General features: G+C 41.2%; 1 protein-coding gene across 3 annotated transcripts in view; it reads right to left on the bottom strand.

The window, feature by feature from the left end:
- Window positions 1-6,009: 6,009 nt before the first annotated feature.
- The window catches only part of EPB41L5 (erythrocyte membrane protein band 4.1 like 5), a 53,980-nt gene continuing 43,423 nt past the window's right edge, over window positions 6,010-16,566 (bottom strand). For 2 of the 3 annotated variants that reach the window (XM_032693595.1, XM_032693594.1), the window contains exons 19-26: window positions 12,065-12,193; window positions 11,444-11,505; window positions 10,702-10,812; window positions 10,050-10,143; window positions 9,031-9,108; window positions 8,146-8,187; window positions 7,731-7,861; window positions 6,010-7,080 (exon numbers count right to left, since the gene is read on the bottom strand). In XM_032693595.1, the coding sequence (XP_032549486.1) occupies window positions 7,023-7,080; window positions 7,731-7,861; window positions 8,146-8,187; window positions 9,031-9,108; window positions 10,050-10,143; window positions 10,702-10,812; window positions 11,444-11,505; window positions 12,065-12,193 (705 nt within the window). In that variant the 3' untranslated portion in view covers window positions 6,010-7,022. The remainder of the gene's footprint in view (window positions 7,081-7,730; window positions 7,862-8,145; window positions 8,188-9,030; window positions 9,109-10,049; window positions 10,144-10,701; window positions 10,813-11,443; window positions 11,506-12,064; window positions 12,194-16,566) is intronic. The other variant, XM_032693596.1, reaches the window with a different exon arrangement.

Below are 16,566 nucleotides of genomic sequence, written 5' to 3'. Positions count from 1 at the left end.
GTTTTCCTTTTGCTGGCTGACATGTGTGTTTTGGCATTATCCTGAGAGCTGCCATAACATACAGGCTTTTATCAAGGATTGACAAGGGAAGGAAATTTAACTGGAAAGGGCAACAATAAACCAGTGACTCTTCCAAGTCACGCGAAGGCCTCCCGGCAGGTAGAGGTATCCTGGGGATGTGCAAGAGCCCCAGGAAAATGCCATCCAGCCTCTGTCACTCCTTTCTTCCTCCCCCCTCAAACTCTCTTCCCTTTGGCAGCCCCACGAAGGGTTTAACATTTACTCAGAGCCAACGCAGATGGGACATGAGCCAGCCCAAAGGCAATGGCTTGGCACGAGGAGGAAAAAGCAGCTTGCAGAGTGTGCCCATCTCCCCATCTCCTCCCCTGGCCTCTGCCCGTGTGCCAAGTCAGGTGGCTGCACCAGCACCTTGGGCACCACTTCTTTACCGGAGATCCCAAACCTCTCAGGCTGACCTGATGCTGTAAGGGCCCTTCTGTTCCTGCCTCTGCACAGGGGCTCAGGGAGGGGCTGTGCCTGGAGAGATGTGGGGTCAGGCACAGCCCCAGGGTTTGCTTGTGGGAGGACGAGCCACAGTTGGCCCCAGTAGTGCTGTGGAAGGGAAGAGAGCTCTGATCCTGGAAGTGGGGTGCTCTGCTACAGCAGCTTTGCTGAAGCCACTGGAGGCTCTTTCTCCCCTTGCTGACCTGTTCCTATGTCTTTAAAAAACGAGGGTGACCTCAAGCTGGAAGGGAAGGGGTTTGAGATTTAAAGTGACTGCATCCCACATCTGCCCACAAGAGTGCCTGACATCTCAGTTCCTTCTCAGCACGCATGACCCATATTTCAGGTTCTCTCCGAAAAACCTGTATCAGGACCTAGGCACACAATCCTTGCTCATACTACTGTATGACATTTCCTGGGTCATTTCCCCTTTCAAAACTCAGCCAGTGCCATCAGCTACACCAACAGGGCTCTCAGAGCACCTCAGGTGGTTTCACTCCTGTTTGCACACCACAGTCACCTTTTCAGAGAGGAACAGAAGAATCTTCATGCACGTGCTGATGATATTTCTCCGTAACTGTAGCAGTTAATGAGAATTCATCCCAGGCCCAAGCAAGTGACTACAAGCTGCTGCCATCTGAAAGCTCGGTGGTGGCCTGCATGAAATAATGAATGGAGTTACTCTAGCTAGTGACAAATATCTAGAAACAAAACAGAACACACCATTTTTGGTTGGGCATGGACTGAAGGGGCTGCCACTGAAGCTTGATTGTTTTAGAATGTCTCTGAAAAACAGAGAAGCTTGCACATATCTAATATGCCCACAGTAATTCAATCCATGGAATAAAAGCAAAAGGATGCAGCATTCTTGGTAAGCTCATCTGAGACACAAGATGTGCTATTGTATCATAAATTACATATCTAAGAGAACAAATCAATCAGCATTAAACACCTCAACAAACTCATTATCTTTAACATTTGGTTTCTGAACATTAAAATGCATGAATGGCAGAAGGATTTTCTTCTAAAATGCAGATATTCAAAGAGTTTTTTTCCAATTAATAATAGAAAAAACCTAAACACTTCATTATTTTAAGTGAATTTAAAGAACCATTCAGCGATGTATCAGTGGGATTGCAGTTTGACCTACACAACCAAATGTGCCACGAGGGAAATTACTTCCCATGACCTTAGTCATTTGGATGGAATTTTTTCTCCTCCTTTTGATACTTTTATTAATTGTTGAGAAATGATCAAATGGTCTGGCTGTCCTTTGCTGCCTTCTTAAGTATTTCCCCAAATTCAGGGGTTGGAAATAAAAAGTTTCCTTTAAACAGTCATTAGCACTACTGTACTTCGAACACAAACCAGTCCCTTGTTGGAGATAAAAGTGGGTTTGCTCAGTTAACTGGCCTGCATGCTGTGGAACCACTCAGCAACTCAAGCTTCCTCTCTGGGCGCACGCCTCGGTACTTTGGTTTGCAAAACCACTGGACACCTGACATTCCTCCTGGCCAACCTCAGCTCTGTTGGAAAAAAGGCATTTCATTCTTTAGCATCTACCTGCAAGTTTAGGTGCCACCTTAAGTTATGCTTTAACTGACAACAAATTAAGTTTACAGTAGCAGCCCAGTGGCCCTCCCTGCACAGCCTGTGTCCCCAGCCCTGGGTGACCCACCTTTTACTGCCATAACAGTGTAATGCAGCCGTGCTTAAAGATGACTCTGCAAGACTTTTGCACTGATGTGGTATATTTAAGACAAAACTACAGTATAAACATTTGAAGATTGGGTTCAGTGGACTACAAATCTACTTGTTCCCATGTACAGTTTCAATACAGTTCTCAGTGCAGTGCCTAAGACAGTTCATACATCACCAGTGTTGTGAAACAGAAGCAAGAGGGTGTATTTCATTTTATAAAAAACCCAACAAATAAATTATACATTGAGAGCTATTGCCAAGCTTTACATATAAAAGGTAAAAATACAGTAGTTAGTGTGGCTTTAACAAAAAATATCTAGCTAAAAAAATATTCGTTCTTACATACTTTAAAAATAAGTTTGTCCAGTTATAGGTGGTGGTGGTGGGTGTTTATGAAACAGAGTGCTCAAGCCAAGCAGTCAGAAGGAGGTGAGTTTTTGTAGGAGAATCCTGCAGCTCCCTGCTGCGGGGGTCCAGCAGTGCTGCAGGGGCAGTGCCCCCCCCCTCACTGGCTTTCCCCAGGCTGTGTTGACCACCTGGATCAACCCCCTGAGCACTGGAGCCACTGCAGTACCCAGCGGGATCCCCCTGGCTCCGCCTCCGTGAGGGCACCCTGGGGAGGGCCCTGAACTCACATCTGCAATGCCAACACTCAGACCAAACACATGGATCACACCTGCATCACTGAAAGGCCATTAGCAAGGGTTGTTTCTATTTTTTGGTTTAAAAGTTATAATTGTCCAGCTGCATTTCAAAGTGGTGATGTTACCATGTCTAACAGCTATATATATACATATATATATATACATACTACAATTTTTTAAACTAATAAAAACTCTATGTGCCTAGATAGAGCTTTAAATGCTAGCTGGCCATGAAACAGAGGTGCTAACACTTCACTAGTAGATTTGGGGTGTACCAGAACATGTTCACAATGTGAAAAATACATCCAGTGCTGCTTGTGAAAGATATGCTCCTCCTAACGGTACTTCTCTGCTTCATGAAACAAGAATGAGCAGGGTGCAGACAAAGGCAGAGCAGGCAAGGACTGGAAACAGTTTGGAGAGAGAGACCCAAACATAGCTGTACTGTTCACCTGAGCTCCTCTAACAGGGCTGCAAATTTTCTTGCCAAAGTTGTGTGCCCAAAAAATTGCCCAAAACATAGCTGTTACACAGCTGTCTGTCTTTGACAATGTATGAGTGGAATTTAAATCAAACACATTCCTAATGTGTTATGGCTAATTCATTAACCATAACTGATTACCAGGTAAGTAGATATTTTATGTCATATAACATACCTGATATTCAATGCCTTTACCACTGAATCAATGAAGATATTCCCTTACTTCCAGTGTAAGAAGGCCTGAACTCCCACAATTTAACACTCAAAAGCCTGGAAACACACACAGACTGATGGACTAAATGGGTGAGACTGAAATGCATCTCCCTAAGGTTAATTAGTTTGAGATATGGGCTGGGGTGTTGTTACTATAAATGTTAAGATTTCTATAAAACCTTTTACTCCAATCACTTATGGAGTGTAACTGGAGTAAACTCACTTTTAGATCCAATCATTTAATATGCATTAATTCATTCTTGTCAACTCTTAGAGCTTTTAAGTGGTTGGCAGACCTGCCAACATCCTGATACCAGATTCACACAAAAGTTTTATTTATAAATCTCTTTAAATAAATACCAAAAAATAAACTTTAAGAGAATGCTTGGACCCTATAGCCAATCAATCAATAGTATAGCAATGGTAAGAAAATCCTTTTTTCTCAGTAGTATAAAAGCATTAATTAATACTTTGTAACACTAACTGTAGGAACAATTATCCCTATTTGTGTCTGATAAAATGCAGGTGCTGAGCAATGCTGTATTACCTGCTAGCTAGTCATGATACAACACAATACCTCTAGTTTCAAAGCAAAACAGTGATGCCAAACTGCAGGATGTTCAGATCACAAACCTGTGACCTTGGTCTTGCCAGGCTTCCTATACAAGCAATGATTCGGGTTAGCTAAGTAAGCTGCACTGACTTAAATGGAGTGAATATTTGCTCTGAGTATAATCAGATATCACTGAAAAGAGTTGCAAATCTATTAGAAATTGCAGGTTCCCAAATTAACAGTTGAAATTTTTGAATTTCTAAGTAAAAATTTTCAAATATGAGTCCTCTGAAAATTGAAGAAAGCCTCACCCTTTGAAACTTGTGAGTGAATATGTGTAATTACAACATTCCCCTCCAATCACCACTATCCCAACCATGCTGAAATAACAGTTGGCTACTTGGTACCATTTAGATTTTAGGGGGACACACTCACCACACGTTATTTACTTGTTATTTGCTGTATGTGATTGCCTGGGAGGAATCCAAGGCTGGTATTCAACACGCAGTGCTGTAAAACTGTAAACTTCTGTTATTCCACTTTTGGGAGGAATTCAAGCTGACAGTTCACAGAGCTCCTGAACCCAATGGGAAGAGTCAAATATCAAACATGCCTAAGAAAATGCTACTTCATTCTGTCTATTTACAAACCCAACACATGTAGCTGGTGAATGCCAGCTCAGCTGCTGAGCAAACAGATCAACAGCTAGTGCCAAGTTTCCCCACACAGTCCTGGCTTTGTGCAGGAGGCAGACTGTTGCAGCCATAGCTTCCCTTTTCCTGCAGGAACTTTGCTGGCAACTGCATTATTAATCCAGACTATGACATTTGATATTTGAATCGTAAATCTTCTACATTTTAATAAGCAGTAAGGCTCAAACTTAAAAGTGTAAGAAAAGCCAATATAAACTGGAAGTAGCAATGACAGAACTGAAGGGCTGGTGAGCAGGAACCCTGCGCCTGGTCCAGAACAGGGGCTCCTCTCTGGCAGAGCGGGGACCTGCCCATGCAGCACTTCAGGTGCTGACTAGAGGGGAACCTGCAGCACCTGCCACCCATTTTGACTCCTGATTCTTGAGCCAATGGCTACAAATCATTGTCTGCAGAGAGTCACTCTGGTATGTCAGTCCTAAGCGCTTTCTCTGGTTCCTACACTTCTCTATTAAGGCCTCGGGGGTTTTGAGGAGTGGCAGTGGGCCACGCAAAATCCAGATGGCTTCTCCCTTAACACTCTCAGCATCTTGCAAAGAAGAGCACAAGAGCAATAGCAGCAAGAATGCCTTGGTCTGAACAAAGCAGCCTCGCTGGGCACCAGCTTACTTGCACAATCCATAGTGGTTTGGTCCAAACCTTTGTTTATGTTGAGACACATGCATGCAGCCAGTGGGCAGAAATGAAGTTGTGCATACAGGTTCCAGAATCAACTTTCACATTAAGTTTGTTTCTAAGAACCACCTGCATATAAATATTTATAAACATATTTATAAATATTTATAAACAGCAGCACTATGCAGAAAACATCCTCCAACCACAGTCATATGTACAAACCTCTTCCTAAGAAAGAAAGATCCCAGTTGTTTCATCTGTGCTTCCCTGTTAGATGTGGAATTCATCATCATCTTTATTTCTCCTCCCCTCTGACTCTGCATTGACCTTTTTCACAGGCTGTATCCCCAAGGTCCACGTGCTCACCTCTCCATGTCCATGTGAGGATACTGCTGCCCAGGGCTCAAATGATCTCTTTCAACTGTACCCTCTACTTCACCTGAGCACCAAAAAGCCTTTGCCAGCTCTGTGGAGTGTGTGCTCTTACCTTCCTTCTAGCGAGATGTGAACTGCTTACAGGAATTTTTCATCTTTTTTTCCTGTTTTCACCCTATTCTTTCTATTCTTTGTTCCAAGATGACACTTTGTTTCACAAAGACACACTTGGTTTCAAGATGACACTTGAAACAGGATTCAAGGTGGTGTTAAGAACTGATCTAGTTGTACCCTCATGCCGCAAAAATACCTGGCAAGTATTCCTGAAGCACAGCATCTGGAAAAAACACCCAGAAATAGTATGAAGAGAAACAAAGAAATTCTTTTCCTTTCTAGTCCTACAAGACAACAAAACTAATCAATAAGCAGTTCCTGAAGCAAGCTGTACTTATACATTCCCTGCTTTGGCATTTAAAACACACACATCTCTAGCCTAAAACAGATGTATTTGAGTCATGTAGGAAATTAAATAATCAGTGCCAAATGTGAGACCTCTGCTGTAGTCTGCTAATGCTATAAGCTGTTTGGCAGGTCAATTTTCATTTTCCTGGTTGCAATGAGCAGCAGCTCAAATCCAGTCAATGTAGCTGGTCACTGATGGACGTACTGTAACAAGGGGTGCAAGGTGTTTAAGGCCAAAAAGGAGAGTATGTGTTGGTAAAATGAAGGAAAAACAGAGGGAATAATCACACAGAAGAACATGTCCTTGGCCGTATGAAACAGTCACCACTGCGAGTCCCTGTACAGAGCATGGCCACGAGGTGGCCCTACGAGTTCTCTTAATCTCTGTGATATTAATCACTCTACAGCGGTCACCGAGCTCACACCACACCCCACATCACAGTGAGAGCCTCCCACAGGGTAAGTAACAATAAACCCAGCATGAGCAGAACACAACTGTTTTCTGTTCCTCAGTTCAGAACTAGCTCCAGTGGGGCATTTTGCTCCTCCCAAGGGAGAAGATCAAACGTGTATGTGGTTTTACATCCCGGTTTAGACTGAAATTCCAGTTAGATTGCAATAAACGTAGGAGTCTCTTCCTGGATCCTAGCAAACCAGATGGTTGTTTGACTCCCATTCAACATGAGTTTGATCCCAAGGATCCCTTGGAGATGTGTTAGAAGATTTGAGTTTTTACAAGGTGAGAAGTTCAGAAACTCCTTCTTCTAGAGTTCAGTGGTGAGTAAACATTTTGTTCTTACTGTAGCATCTTCAGTAACTGGGCTAAAAGAGGAAAAAAAATGAGGCTCTGTAAATACATTCCTCCAAAAAGGTCTTCCATGATGCTTTAAAAAAGAAAAAGGTGAGTATTGCTCCAAAGAGCATTAATGGCTGTTCACCTTCTAATTTAATGAGACCAATGGACAAATCTTTCTAATGGACAATTACAGAAGAGTAAACAATCACATTCAAACAGTGCAGCAGTAGCATCACTGCCACTCTGATCATCACTGCCATCATTCTCCCTCATCAGTGGCAGAATAGCAAGGGGGAAGGCTTCTACCAATTTGGTTTTCTGACATCCTTACAGCTTGGAAATAAGTGGGAGACATCCCTCTCTACCCCCACCAATCCTCTGACAGGTACTGAAACACTGCAAAGAGATTTCTCAGAAAATTTATCTGTACCATAATTTTAATCCAATACTAGAACATGTTAGTACATAAGGAAAGAAACTGAAGTGAAATGATAATATACACATATTAGCTATTCTATTTATTTGTAATATTTCAAATGCTATAAAGTCAGACACAAACTACAGTTTATAAGTGCAGCAAAACAAGGCACTGTGTCTAAATGACCACTGGAAGCAGCAGGGGCACAAGTTTCCTTCCCACTCCATACAGATTTCTGGAGTGCTGAGGAGATCTTACCTTGCAAGGACTTCAGCTGTCTGCTGGGATGGTGTCAATCCAGCTGACAGCAGAGTCTCTGTGCTGCCTTTCGCTGCCTTCATGGATAAGGCAAAATCATTTCCCAAAGGCCCGTTGGAAATCAGTCCGGTCTGAATGGGGGAGAATGAAACAAAAAACTGAAATAAGCACCTGCCAGGACAAGACAAGCTAATTTTTCGATATGATTTATTTATAACTGGAAAAAATAAGATTCATCAACCTCCAGTTTGGGTTTCACTAATTTTGCTTTATTTTTGGTCTGGTACATTATTTTATAGGTTTTCATATTATTACAAATAATTGTATTTTACTATTTTACTTGAACTCCTGTTTCTTAATGAAGACAAAAGCTTTCTTTTTTATTTGATTGCTAAGGAATGGTCAAGCAACTCACTGGCACTAACCACCTCGGTGTTATGATGGGCTGGGAAGACACCTACAAAAAAAGTAAACAAAAGCTCAATGAAAAGGTTGGAAGTAGCAGAGAACATTCTCAAAATAATATTGCCTCCCTAAACAACACTTCTCCCTAAAACAATCTCAGATATTTGCCTCTTGTTAGTCCTTGCACCACACTAGTGATGAGCTGCACGTGTGGTACCCACTCAGCCAATCCCACTCACTCACAGACACACTGGGAGCAGCATCAGCTCAGCCTCCCTTCCCAAGGGACATGGAACCCATTATTTTTTTAGTGCTTTGTGGACAACATTAACTAAGAGCATACTTCTGTGAACAGTTTAAAGGTTCTTCTTCCCCCCTTCTTTTCTGGTGCATGCAATATAACTCCATTTTGCCAGCGCAGATTGTAAGAGATTTTTTTTTATCTACATAAAAGGGTTGACTTGTATTAAAAGCTTAATTTTTTAGTATTTATTTCATATGCATATATGTGTATATATATATATATATATGTACACATATATATGTGTATATACACATTTACATAAAATTTCTGAAGTGTTATGTATACCCAAAAGCCTGAGAAGCAGGCTGACACTTGCAGGTGTACTAAAATAAGATTAGAGGTTCCTGTGGCACAGATACAAGTTCACTCTTCAGGTTCCTTCACTTCTCTTACAAAGCTGTAAGGTCTAAACTCCTACATCAGCCACCCTACAAGTGGTGGGGGGCATATATGCAGTGATCCAGGTCTGTCACTTCATTCCACTGCAGCAGATCCAAGCCTGGCAGACAGAAACTAAAGCCAGAGGAGAGTTCACGAGTAAAAACCACTATATGTGTGAAGGAAGAAGTTTGGTTTTCAAAATACATTTACCCGAGGTGTGGCTTCTGTAAAGTCAATTAGATTCTCTGTCAGTGATGTTAAGGAAACGTCCTGGTCATCTGGAGTGCTCTATGGAATAAATCAGTTTTGAATTGAATTCCCAGTAGTAACCACATAGGTCTGCTGAATACTCTAGTGGTTTCCCAAGTTATAGACCAGTGTCTTTAATGAACACCACTGTTTTTCAGGCCTGTTTTCTCAAATCTTTCCATGTGAGCTTTTTTAATAGCCTTTTAATTTCAGTTATTCTCACCAATGTACTAGAAATGTCATTGCCATTGTCAGCAAGCAGTGAACTGTCCCATCCTCCTATCCAAAGGTGGGGTACTGTGCCATTCCACAAGGTCAGCAAGGTCTGTGAGCTGAGTGTTTGAACTCAGAAGATGAAATTGGTAATTCTTTAGTGGAATCAACTACATAATACCGGTTTAGAGGCAAAACAGCTACAGGTCATGGTGCTTTAGTCATCCAGAACAACCCATCAGTCTGCTGAAGTAATAGCAGAGTCCACTGTTGGACTCCACTTCTCTTTTGGAGAGGGACAAAGGAAAGCTGACCCCTGAATTACTCTGTGCGTTTCATGGAGTCCAGTTAAAAATTAGCTTATCCTTAAGGGAACCAGAATATAACAATTAAACATTTGAATTTAAACTTTTCCCTCTGTGGTTATTTTGATAGGAACTGCCTATGTCAGAATTTCATCCTTACAGTCTCTTTCCTGGAGCATCAAATCATTGGCATGTAAGAGGCTTCCCACCAGTGTGAGAAAATCAATCAGTTTGGAAAAAAAACAGTGTCAGGCCAAGAACCTGAAAGAACATGCAGAAATGGCCTTTGGAGAGATCTATGCAGTGTCCCTGCCTGCTCCAGAAAGCACTCTCTGGCATTCACTGGCGCCTGGTATTCACTGAGTTATGAGAGGCATGCGGCAAGGTCTGCTGGGCTTGCCTGGAGGCATCAGTAGCTCAGAATGTGACACAGAAACCTTCCAGGCTGGCAGGTGGTGATACCTTTGAAACAGCAGCCTCCTCAGCCGGAGCCAGATTAGCTGGAATTAGCAGGTCCTCGTGGTTAGAGGCAGCATTGTCCTCATTCAATGCATTACTGAAAGGAGAAAACATTCTCATTAGCACCCTGTGTGGGTAGTACAATAGCGCTGCTTCCCAGATAGCCCAGAAACTTAACACCAACTCCACTGAGGCGACAAAAGACTGATATCTGTATGTTAAGGTAAATGCCTTCCAACTACCTCCACAGATTACTGCTCTCTGTCATAGTTTCAGCTACAGCTGTGTATAGACCCAACAGTATCGATGTCTTCTATCTCAGAGGAGTTTCTTCAGCTCTCACGTCTAATTTGCCTGAAGCCTTTCCTGTCATCCTCTTATCTTCCTCTTTAGAGCCAGGGGCAGCAGGATGTCAGGCATTTCAGTCCTTTCAGAAGATGAAAGAGATTCTCTTCCTGCTTGCTAGGATACTCACCCCAAGGCCTGGCCTACACTGATTAACTGCTGCAACAGGAATTAAGGATGCATTGGTAAACCTGCTTAGTTAGATGTAGCCTAAATGCTCAGCAACTGTTCCTCATCTTTTCAGACCTGTTTATGATAATCTCCACATGGTCCCCTTACCCCAAAAACATGTTTCTCCAGAATCACTTACGGAACAAAGGTGTTTGAAGCAGGGATTGCTTTCAGCAGCTCTCTCGGGTCTTGAAATACTGGACTCGTTGGTGGGGGGCTATGCTGTGATTTGCCTGACAGGAGAATATTCCTGGCACAAACCAACAAAAAACAAACAAACCAAAAAACAGGTATAACCTTCCACGGAAAGCTTTTCACGGACCACTTGTTACAGCATAGTTTGGGGATTGCTTCATGTATGTTTTGTTCAGTATGACCATGTGAGGTCTGAGATGTACATCTTCACAAATGGTCAAGATATTAGATGTTGTAACCCTTAGAATTTTTTCAATGCCTGCAATTCCACTGGACTCAGCAATCATTTGAGATTTAGTAATTCTCAGGAAAACAACTGTCAGTGTCAGAGGTTTGTACACAATCTTCTCCACTAGAAAACAGCTGCTGTAAGCAGACCCACCCCTCTCGCCACACTGAAGCTATGCACATGTCAGAAATAACTACAGTGATTGAAGTTGCTGTTGCAACCATGTTCATCAAATTAAAGCATGGGAGAATAAAGAGCATCTGCATTACCTTGTAAATAATAAAACTACAGTCTTTGTTTTCATTTTGAAAGCACTTCACACTCAGCAGTTAAGCTACACTATGCAAAGGTAAAATGCAGCTATCACCGAGCCACTGACAGACCCCACTGAACTGCAGGTTCTCAGCACTGTACTTGGGTAGCTACATCACCTGTTTCTTCCAAATCTGTTCAGTACCTGGCAGCAGCATCCTGAATATTAGAATTCTTGACACCTGTCATGCTGTCATCTTTTATAACCTAAGAGGAAGAAATGAACGCAGACATATATTTCTGATACCTGTTTCCATCTTTTATCTGTTCTGGGATTCACAGTAGAGCTGAGTGTCTCTGTCCCAGAACAAAAATGTCCTGTTCATCTACAGCTCAGGGACTTAAAACATCAGTTCTGTGTGAAAACTTCAGAGCAGACATAAAAATAATTCACCAAGATAACCAAATAAAATACCATTATTTGCTAAAGAATTTACTACAACATGCAAGAAGCACAGTCTTAGTCACAGAATCATGGAATAATTGCTTGGTTAGAAGACAACCCTTGGAGGTTATCCTGGCTCAGTGACCACTCAAACCAGGGCTTGCTGAAGGTCTTGTCCAGTTACTTATTAAGTATCATCAAAGATGGATATTCCTCCTTGGGCAACCATCACTGTGAAGAAAGGCTGAAAAGCTCTCTGACTCTACCTTGGACAAGGCTCTTGGAACACCCTTATCTGCAAGGCACCTTCTCCAACATCAGGCAATTGAAGAGAAATAAAACACTTGAGAGCTTCACAGTCCTACTCAGCTGAGCATTTACCTTGTGACCTGCTTCTGCCTGGGCCTTCAGGATATTGCTTTTGAGATCTGCTGGAAGCCACTTTGCTGCTACAATTGGGCTCTCGATTGCATTGTTAAGACATTTATCTGTCAACTTCACCACTTCATCCTAGACAGGAAAAGATCTTTATTAGAAGCAGTTCCAATATGAAAATCTCTAAATAACAGGGCTCTGAATGAAAGGAAAGTCAGCAGATTTATACTGAAAAGGAGGCAAATGTTTTCCTTTATTTTGGAACAATGCTTAAATGTGGAGATGAAAAATGCTGCGCTAAAAATACAGTGTGTGAGAAATTAAGTGCATCCTAAAACTGCAGCCTAGTTTACTGATAGGAGATCAACATAGCAGCCATTATATATCATATCACTATAGCCTAAGAGAAAGTTGATAATTTACTCTGGAATGCAAATTGGGGAAATTTTTACTTTAAAATCCACTTATAAATTAGAACAACAGTTTAATTAATGTGCTATTAGCTACCTCTCCAGCCACTGATTATATCAGAGCAAAATGGCAGCCACAGACATAATAAAGACAAATAAAAATGAGATACCTTTCACTACAGTATATTTCATTATGTGAATCGTATTTCTTAATTATAAAATGTTAATTAAGCATTCAATCTACTAATTGCTATTTGATTAGTGGCAGAACTTAATTAACTGAGTGAAAACTAAACCTTGTGACCTTCCTTCTCAGGGTATGACTCAGCAGGGGGAGACAGAGTCCTGCTTTCCTCACCATATGCCACTGTCTAGGCAGGTTCTTCCCTGGAGGTAAGTGCTGCATTTCTGCAGCACTCCCTGGAGCAGGGACAATCCTGCTGCACTCCTACTTGCACCAACTGCAGCATGTCCAGAAGGAACGAAGCCCATTGCATAGAGAGAGGGCAGGGGAGAGAAGTTAAAAATTTGAGATGAATACCTGTCCCCCCACAGCTCTCCATCCACTTTCAGCTTTTTTCATTCAATGGAAACACTGGTGAGAACTTGTAGGTATTTGGTCTCTAGAGAGGGGAAAAGCATTTCCTTCTCTTGTCTCCCTCTAATCTCATTTCAGAATATCCAAATAGGATCTTATGAGACTATCTAAAGGAGAATTCCTTTTAAAATTTTGACCCCAGTCAGCAATGAACTTCGCAAAATATTCAAGGGTCACTGTCAACATAAAAAGGTATGAGGACCAACAACCCACTGCTGCTGATGATTACTGCTGGCAGATATTAAGAGATGCATTCACATAATTTATGAAGATTAACAATTATTAAACATTTAAGTGTTTTTATTTTAGAGAAGCTGCTGGAATTGCCAAGTCTGGAATAACTACAACCAAATTAATATTTGTACAGTCACAGTAACCAGCTGTGATAACGCTGAAATCCCTACGTGGGACCTCACTGAACCAGATGCTGTAAGTAACAGTTCCTGCACAGAATTTCAAATGCATTATTCCACTAATACAGTAAATCTCATAATTTTAACTGAGTGCCTGAAGCACCATTTTGTCGTTTAACTTCCTCTCAGCTTTCTCCACCTCAACAACCAATTTCATTAGGTCACTCCAGTCTATTAACAATTAGATTCTCTACTTTTGAAAAGTTTAGTACTATTACAAAATATTTTAATGTAATTGAGTATAAATTTCATACCACTACAGAAATATTTGCATCAATATTAATGATCCATTTTTCTCAAGCCTTTCTATTTTGTGCTTGAAAAAGCATGTAGCTACAGGGAAAAGCATCCATCAACTGATAAAGCCTCAAGATGTCTAAATGACAAGACACTTCAGGTGTTCACACAAAACAGGAAAGCTGCTGGGGTTTGTCATTATTCTAGCTTGTTACAAATGTTTGTTGTTTCCATGGACTAGACAAATTACATTCTCCAAATCAAAATAGGGAGCTAGGCAGCGATGTAAAAAGGTAAGGAAAGATTAAAGGCAGCAGCAAGGCATGTGATCCCAATACTTTCTGCTTTTGAGCAGTGTTCCTAGTGCCACTGAAAATCACTTCATGCAGGAACATGAAGTCTAATACAGGCACGTTTTGGAGCAACTTCCATGTATTTACAGATCGCAACAAATTCAGAAAAAGCAAACACTCATGTTCTGGCATTTCTGACCCTGGAGCAGACTTCGAACACGGGCAAACAGGGTGAACTTTTTATTGTTCATTTCACTTCAGAAGCTGATGAAAGCAGTGCATTGGTGTATTTAAAACTATTTGCTCTCTTTTGTCAGATCTGGTCACTGCACTGGTGAAAGCTGGGAAAGGACAAAGTCGCATTCTTCCATCCCAACAGATTTTGGCAGTGAGCAGCAGTGAAGAATGAAGCTATTCATTCCCCCCTTCCCAGTTCTCATTCTGGAAAGATTTCTCTTTCTCCCTAGAAGAACAGGGATAGCTAGATAAATATTTCCCTACCAGAGCAATCAATCAAGACTGAATGACTACAAATACAGAATTACATAAAGATGACTATCAGGCTATCTCTGACCCCAGACAGAAGACAGTTAAAGATTTTTCATTAACACGATTTAAATGAGTACTTCATTGGCATATGAGTGTCATGAATTTCAGGATACAGCTCTGCCTTCATAAGCAGAAAGATAATGCTTTCCCCCAATGCATTTTACCAAACCTCTTACTGTTTGTTCTGTAACTGTTTTTACATAAGTCAGTATCTTATGCACTGGTAAATTTCTAGGGAGACGAAATATGCTGAAATTTGTAACCACACACTTTCAGAGAGAACACTGCATTCCTCTGAAGTAACAGCAAGCTCCAGGATCTAAGTTTATTGCAAGGCTTTAGTGCCTATACTGCAGTCCCATGCAGTTCAGTCTGAAGAGGATAGCACAAACACCTCTTTTACTAATAGATTAAGAATAAAAGTAAGTACAGGAGAAGAGTCAATAGGTACATTTTGTAACAAACATCATAAGTGGAAATTTATAGTTTTTTCTAAAGCAGCCTTCAAAGTCAGGAAGCAAAGTGTTTTTAATTGTTATTCTTAGGTCACTCTTTTGAGGACTCGTTTCCAAACCATTAACCTTCCTCTCTGAAGGGTGTGCTCATTTGGTGCTACTGTAACCTACATGTCTTTGCAATTTGAAACACAGAGAATTTAAAGTATGCGGAGAGTATCTAATTTGTGTCTATCTTTTTAAACAACCACTCTCAAATGACCTTTTGGTCAGCTACATCATAGTCTGAAAAATTTTATTCAATCTCCTCTACCCTAGAAAAAACACTGATGATCTACTCTTATATTTTCTTAATACAATTTGCACTTCCTTCTTGAAAGCTGAAGTCTCTTTTACCCAAGGAAAGAACCACATTGGCATACTGCTGATCCATACCTCATGTAATTCCCTGTTATGCAAATGTTCTTGCTCTCTAATCAGGTTACTACCACCCCAGTATCTGTAACCTCTAAAGTTACTCAGCACCTCGTATGACAGCAGCTGGATAACTGTGACTATACTGAATTGGCAGCTGTTTGTTAGATTAGCTCATTACAGGCATCTTAGCTTGCTTATTATATATCAGCCACAATTTAAAAACCATTGAGACATTTTTGCTCTGTTCTCTCCAATTAGCCAATTAATCATTTTTTTCCCTCTCTCTCTGAACTAAAGCAGAGGTCAGTGGGCCAAAATATTCCTAAATAAGCTGTGTTCATTTGCTTTAGTTTATGCAGAAGTGGTGTTTCAGCATAACAGGACCTACAGGCTACTGACTAATCTTCTTACAGACCTGGTAATCTTTGTAATGCACTCACCAAGCAGAGAGGTGCACAAGGCATCCCTGACAGCAGTCCTTAAAGGGGACATGAGCCAAAGAGCCTGCAGCACCACCCACAGCAGCCTTCTCTCACACCGAGGTGGAGGACAAGTGCTTCGGAATGGGCTTAGCTCAAACACATACTGCTAAACATCTCTCTTGGCACCTGGTTCCTTTTACTCTTGAGGGAGCAAGAAAAATCATTGCTGCTTCACTGAAAGTTAGATAAATCCTCAGGCTTCCCTGGAAGGGAGGGTAGCCCAAAGAGAGATAACAGTGCCAGGTGTTTTACTCTCTCTGCTTGCCCAGAACGCGATAAAGCATCTAAAGCTTTAACATCAGGGAAAGCAGAGTAAAGGAAATATAATTTCCATAATTTTTTAAAGCTCATTAAAAAAACCAGAAGAATATCTTGTATGGGTGCACTTGCCTGATAACCAGTAAATCTATCAAAGTTCACTGCTGTTGTAAAGGAGGATCCTGTCCTCTCCATCCCTTCTAGCAACACTACTTATTTTCACTATGGCTCTGGCATTCCTTTGACCCCTTCTGTGAACCTATTTTACTCACTATTTACCAACTTAAAAAACAAATCAAAAACCTAATGAAATCTAGCACCTTAACAAAAACTTCAAAACAAAGGCAGCTAAAAGAATATTGTTTGCCATTTTGTAGGCTACATTTGCTTACTGAA

The sequence above is a fragment of the Chiroxiphia lanceolata genome, chromosome 7, assembly GCF_009829145.1.
Source record: "Chiroxiphia lanceolata isolate bChiLan1 chromosome 7, bChiLan1.pri, whole genome shotgun sequence".
Lineage (NCBI taxonomy): Eukaryota > Metazoa > Chordata > Aves > Passeriformes > Pipridae > Chiroxiphia > Chiroxiphia lanceolata.
This window is presented reverse-complemented; position numbering and strand designations above follow the sequence as displayed.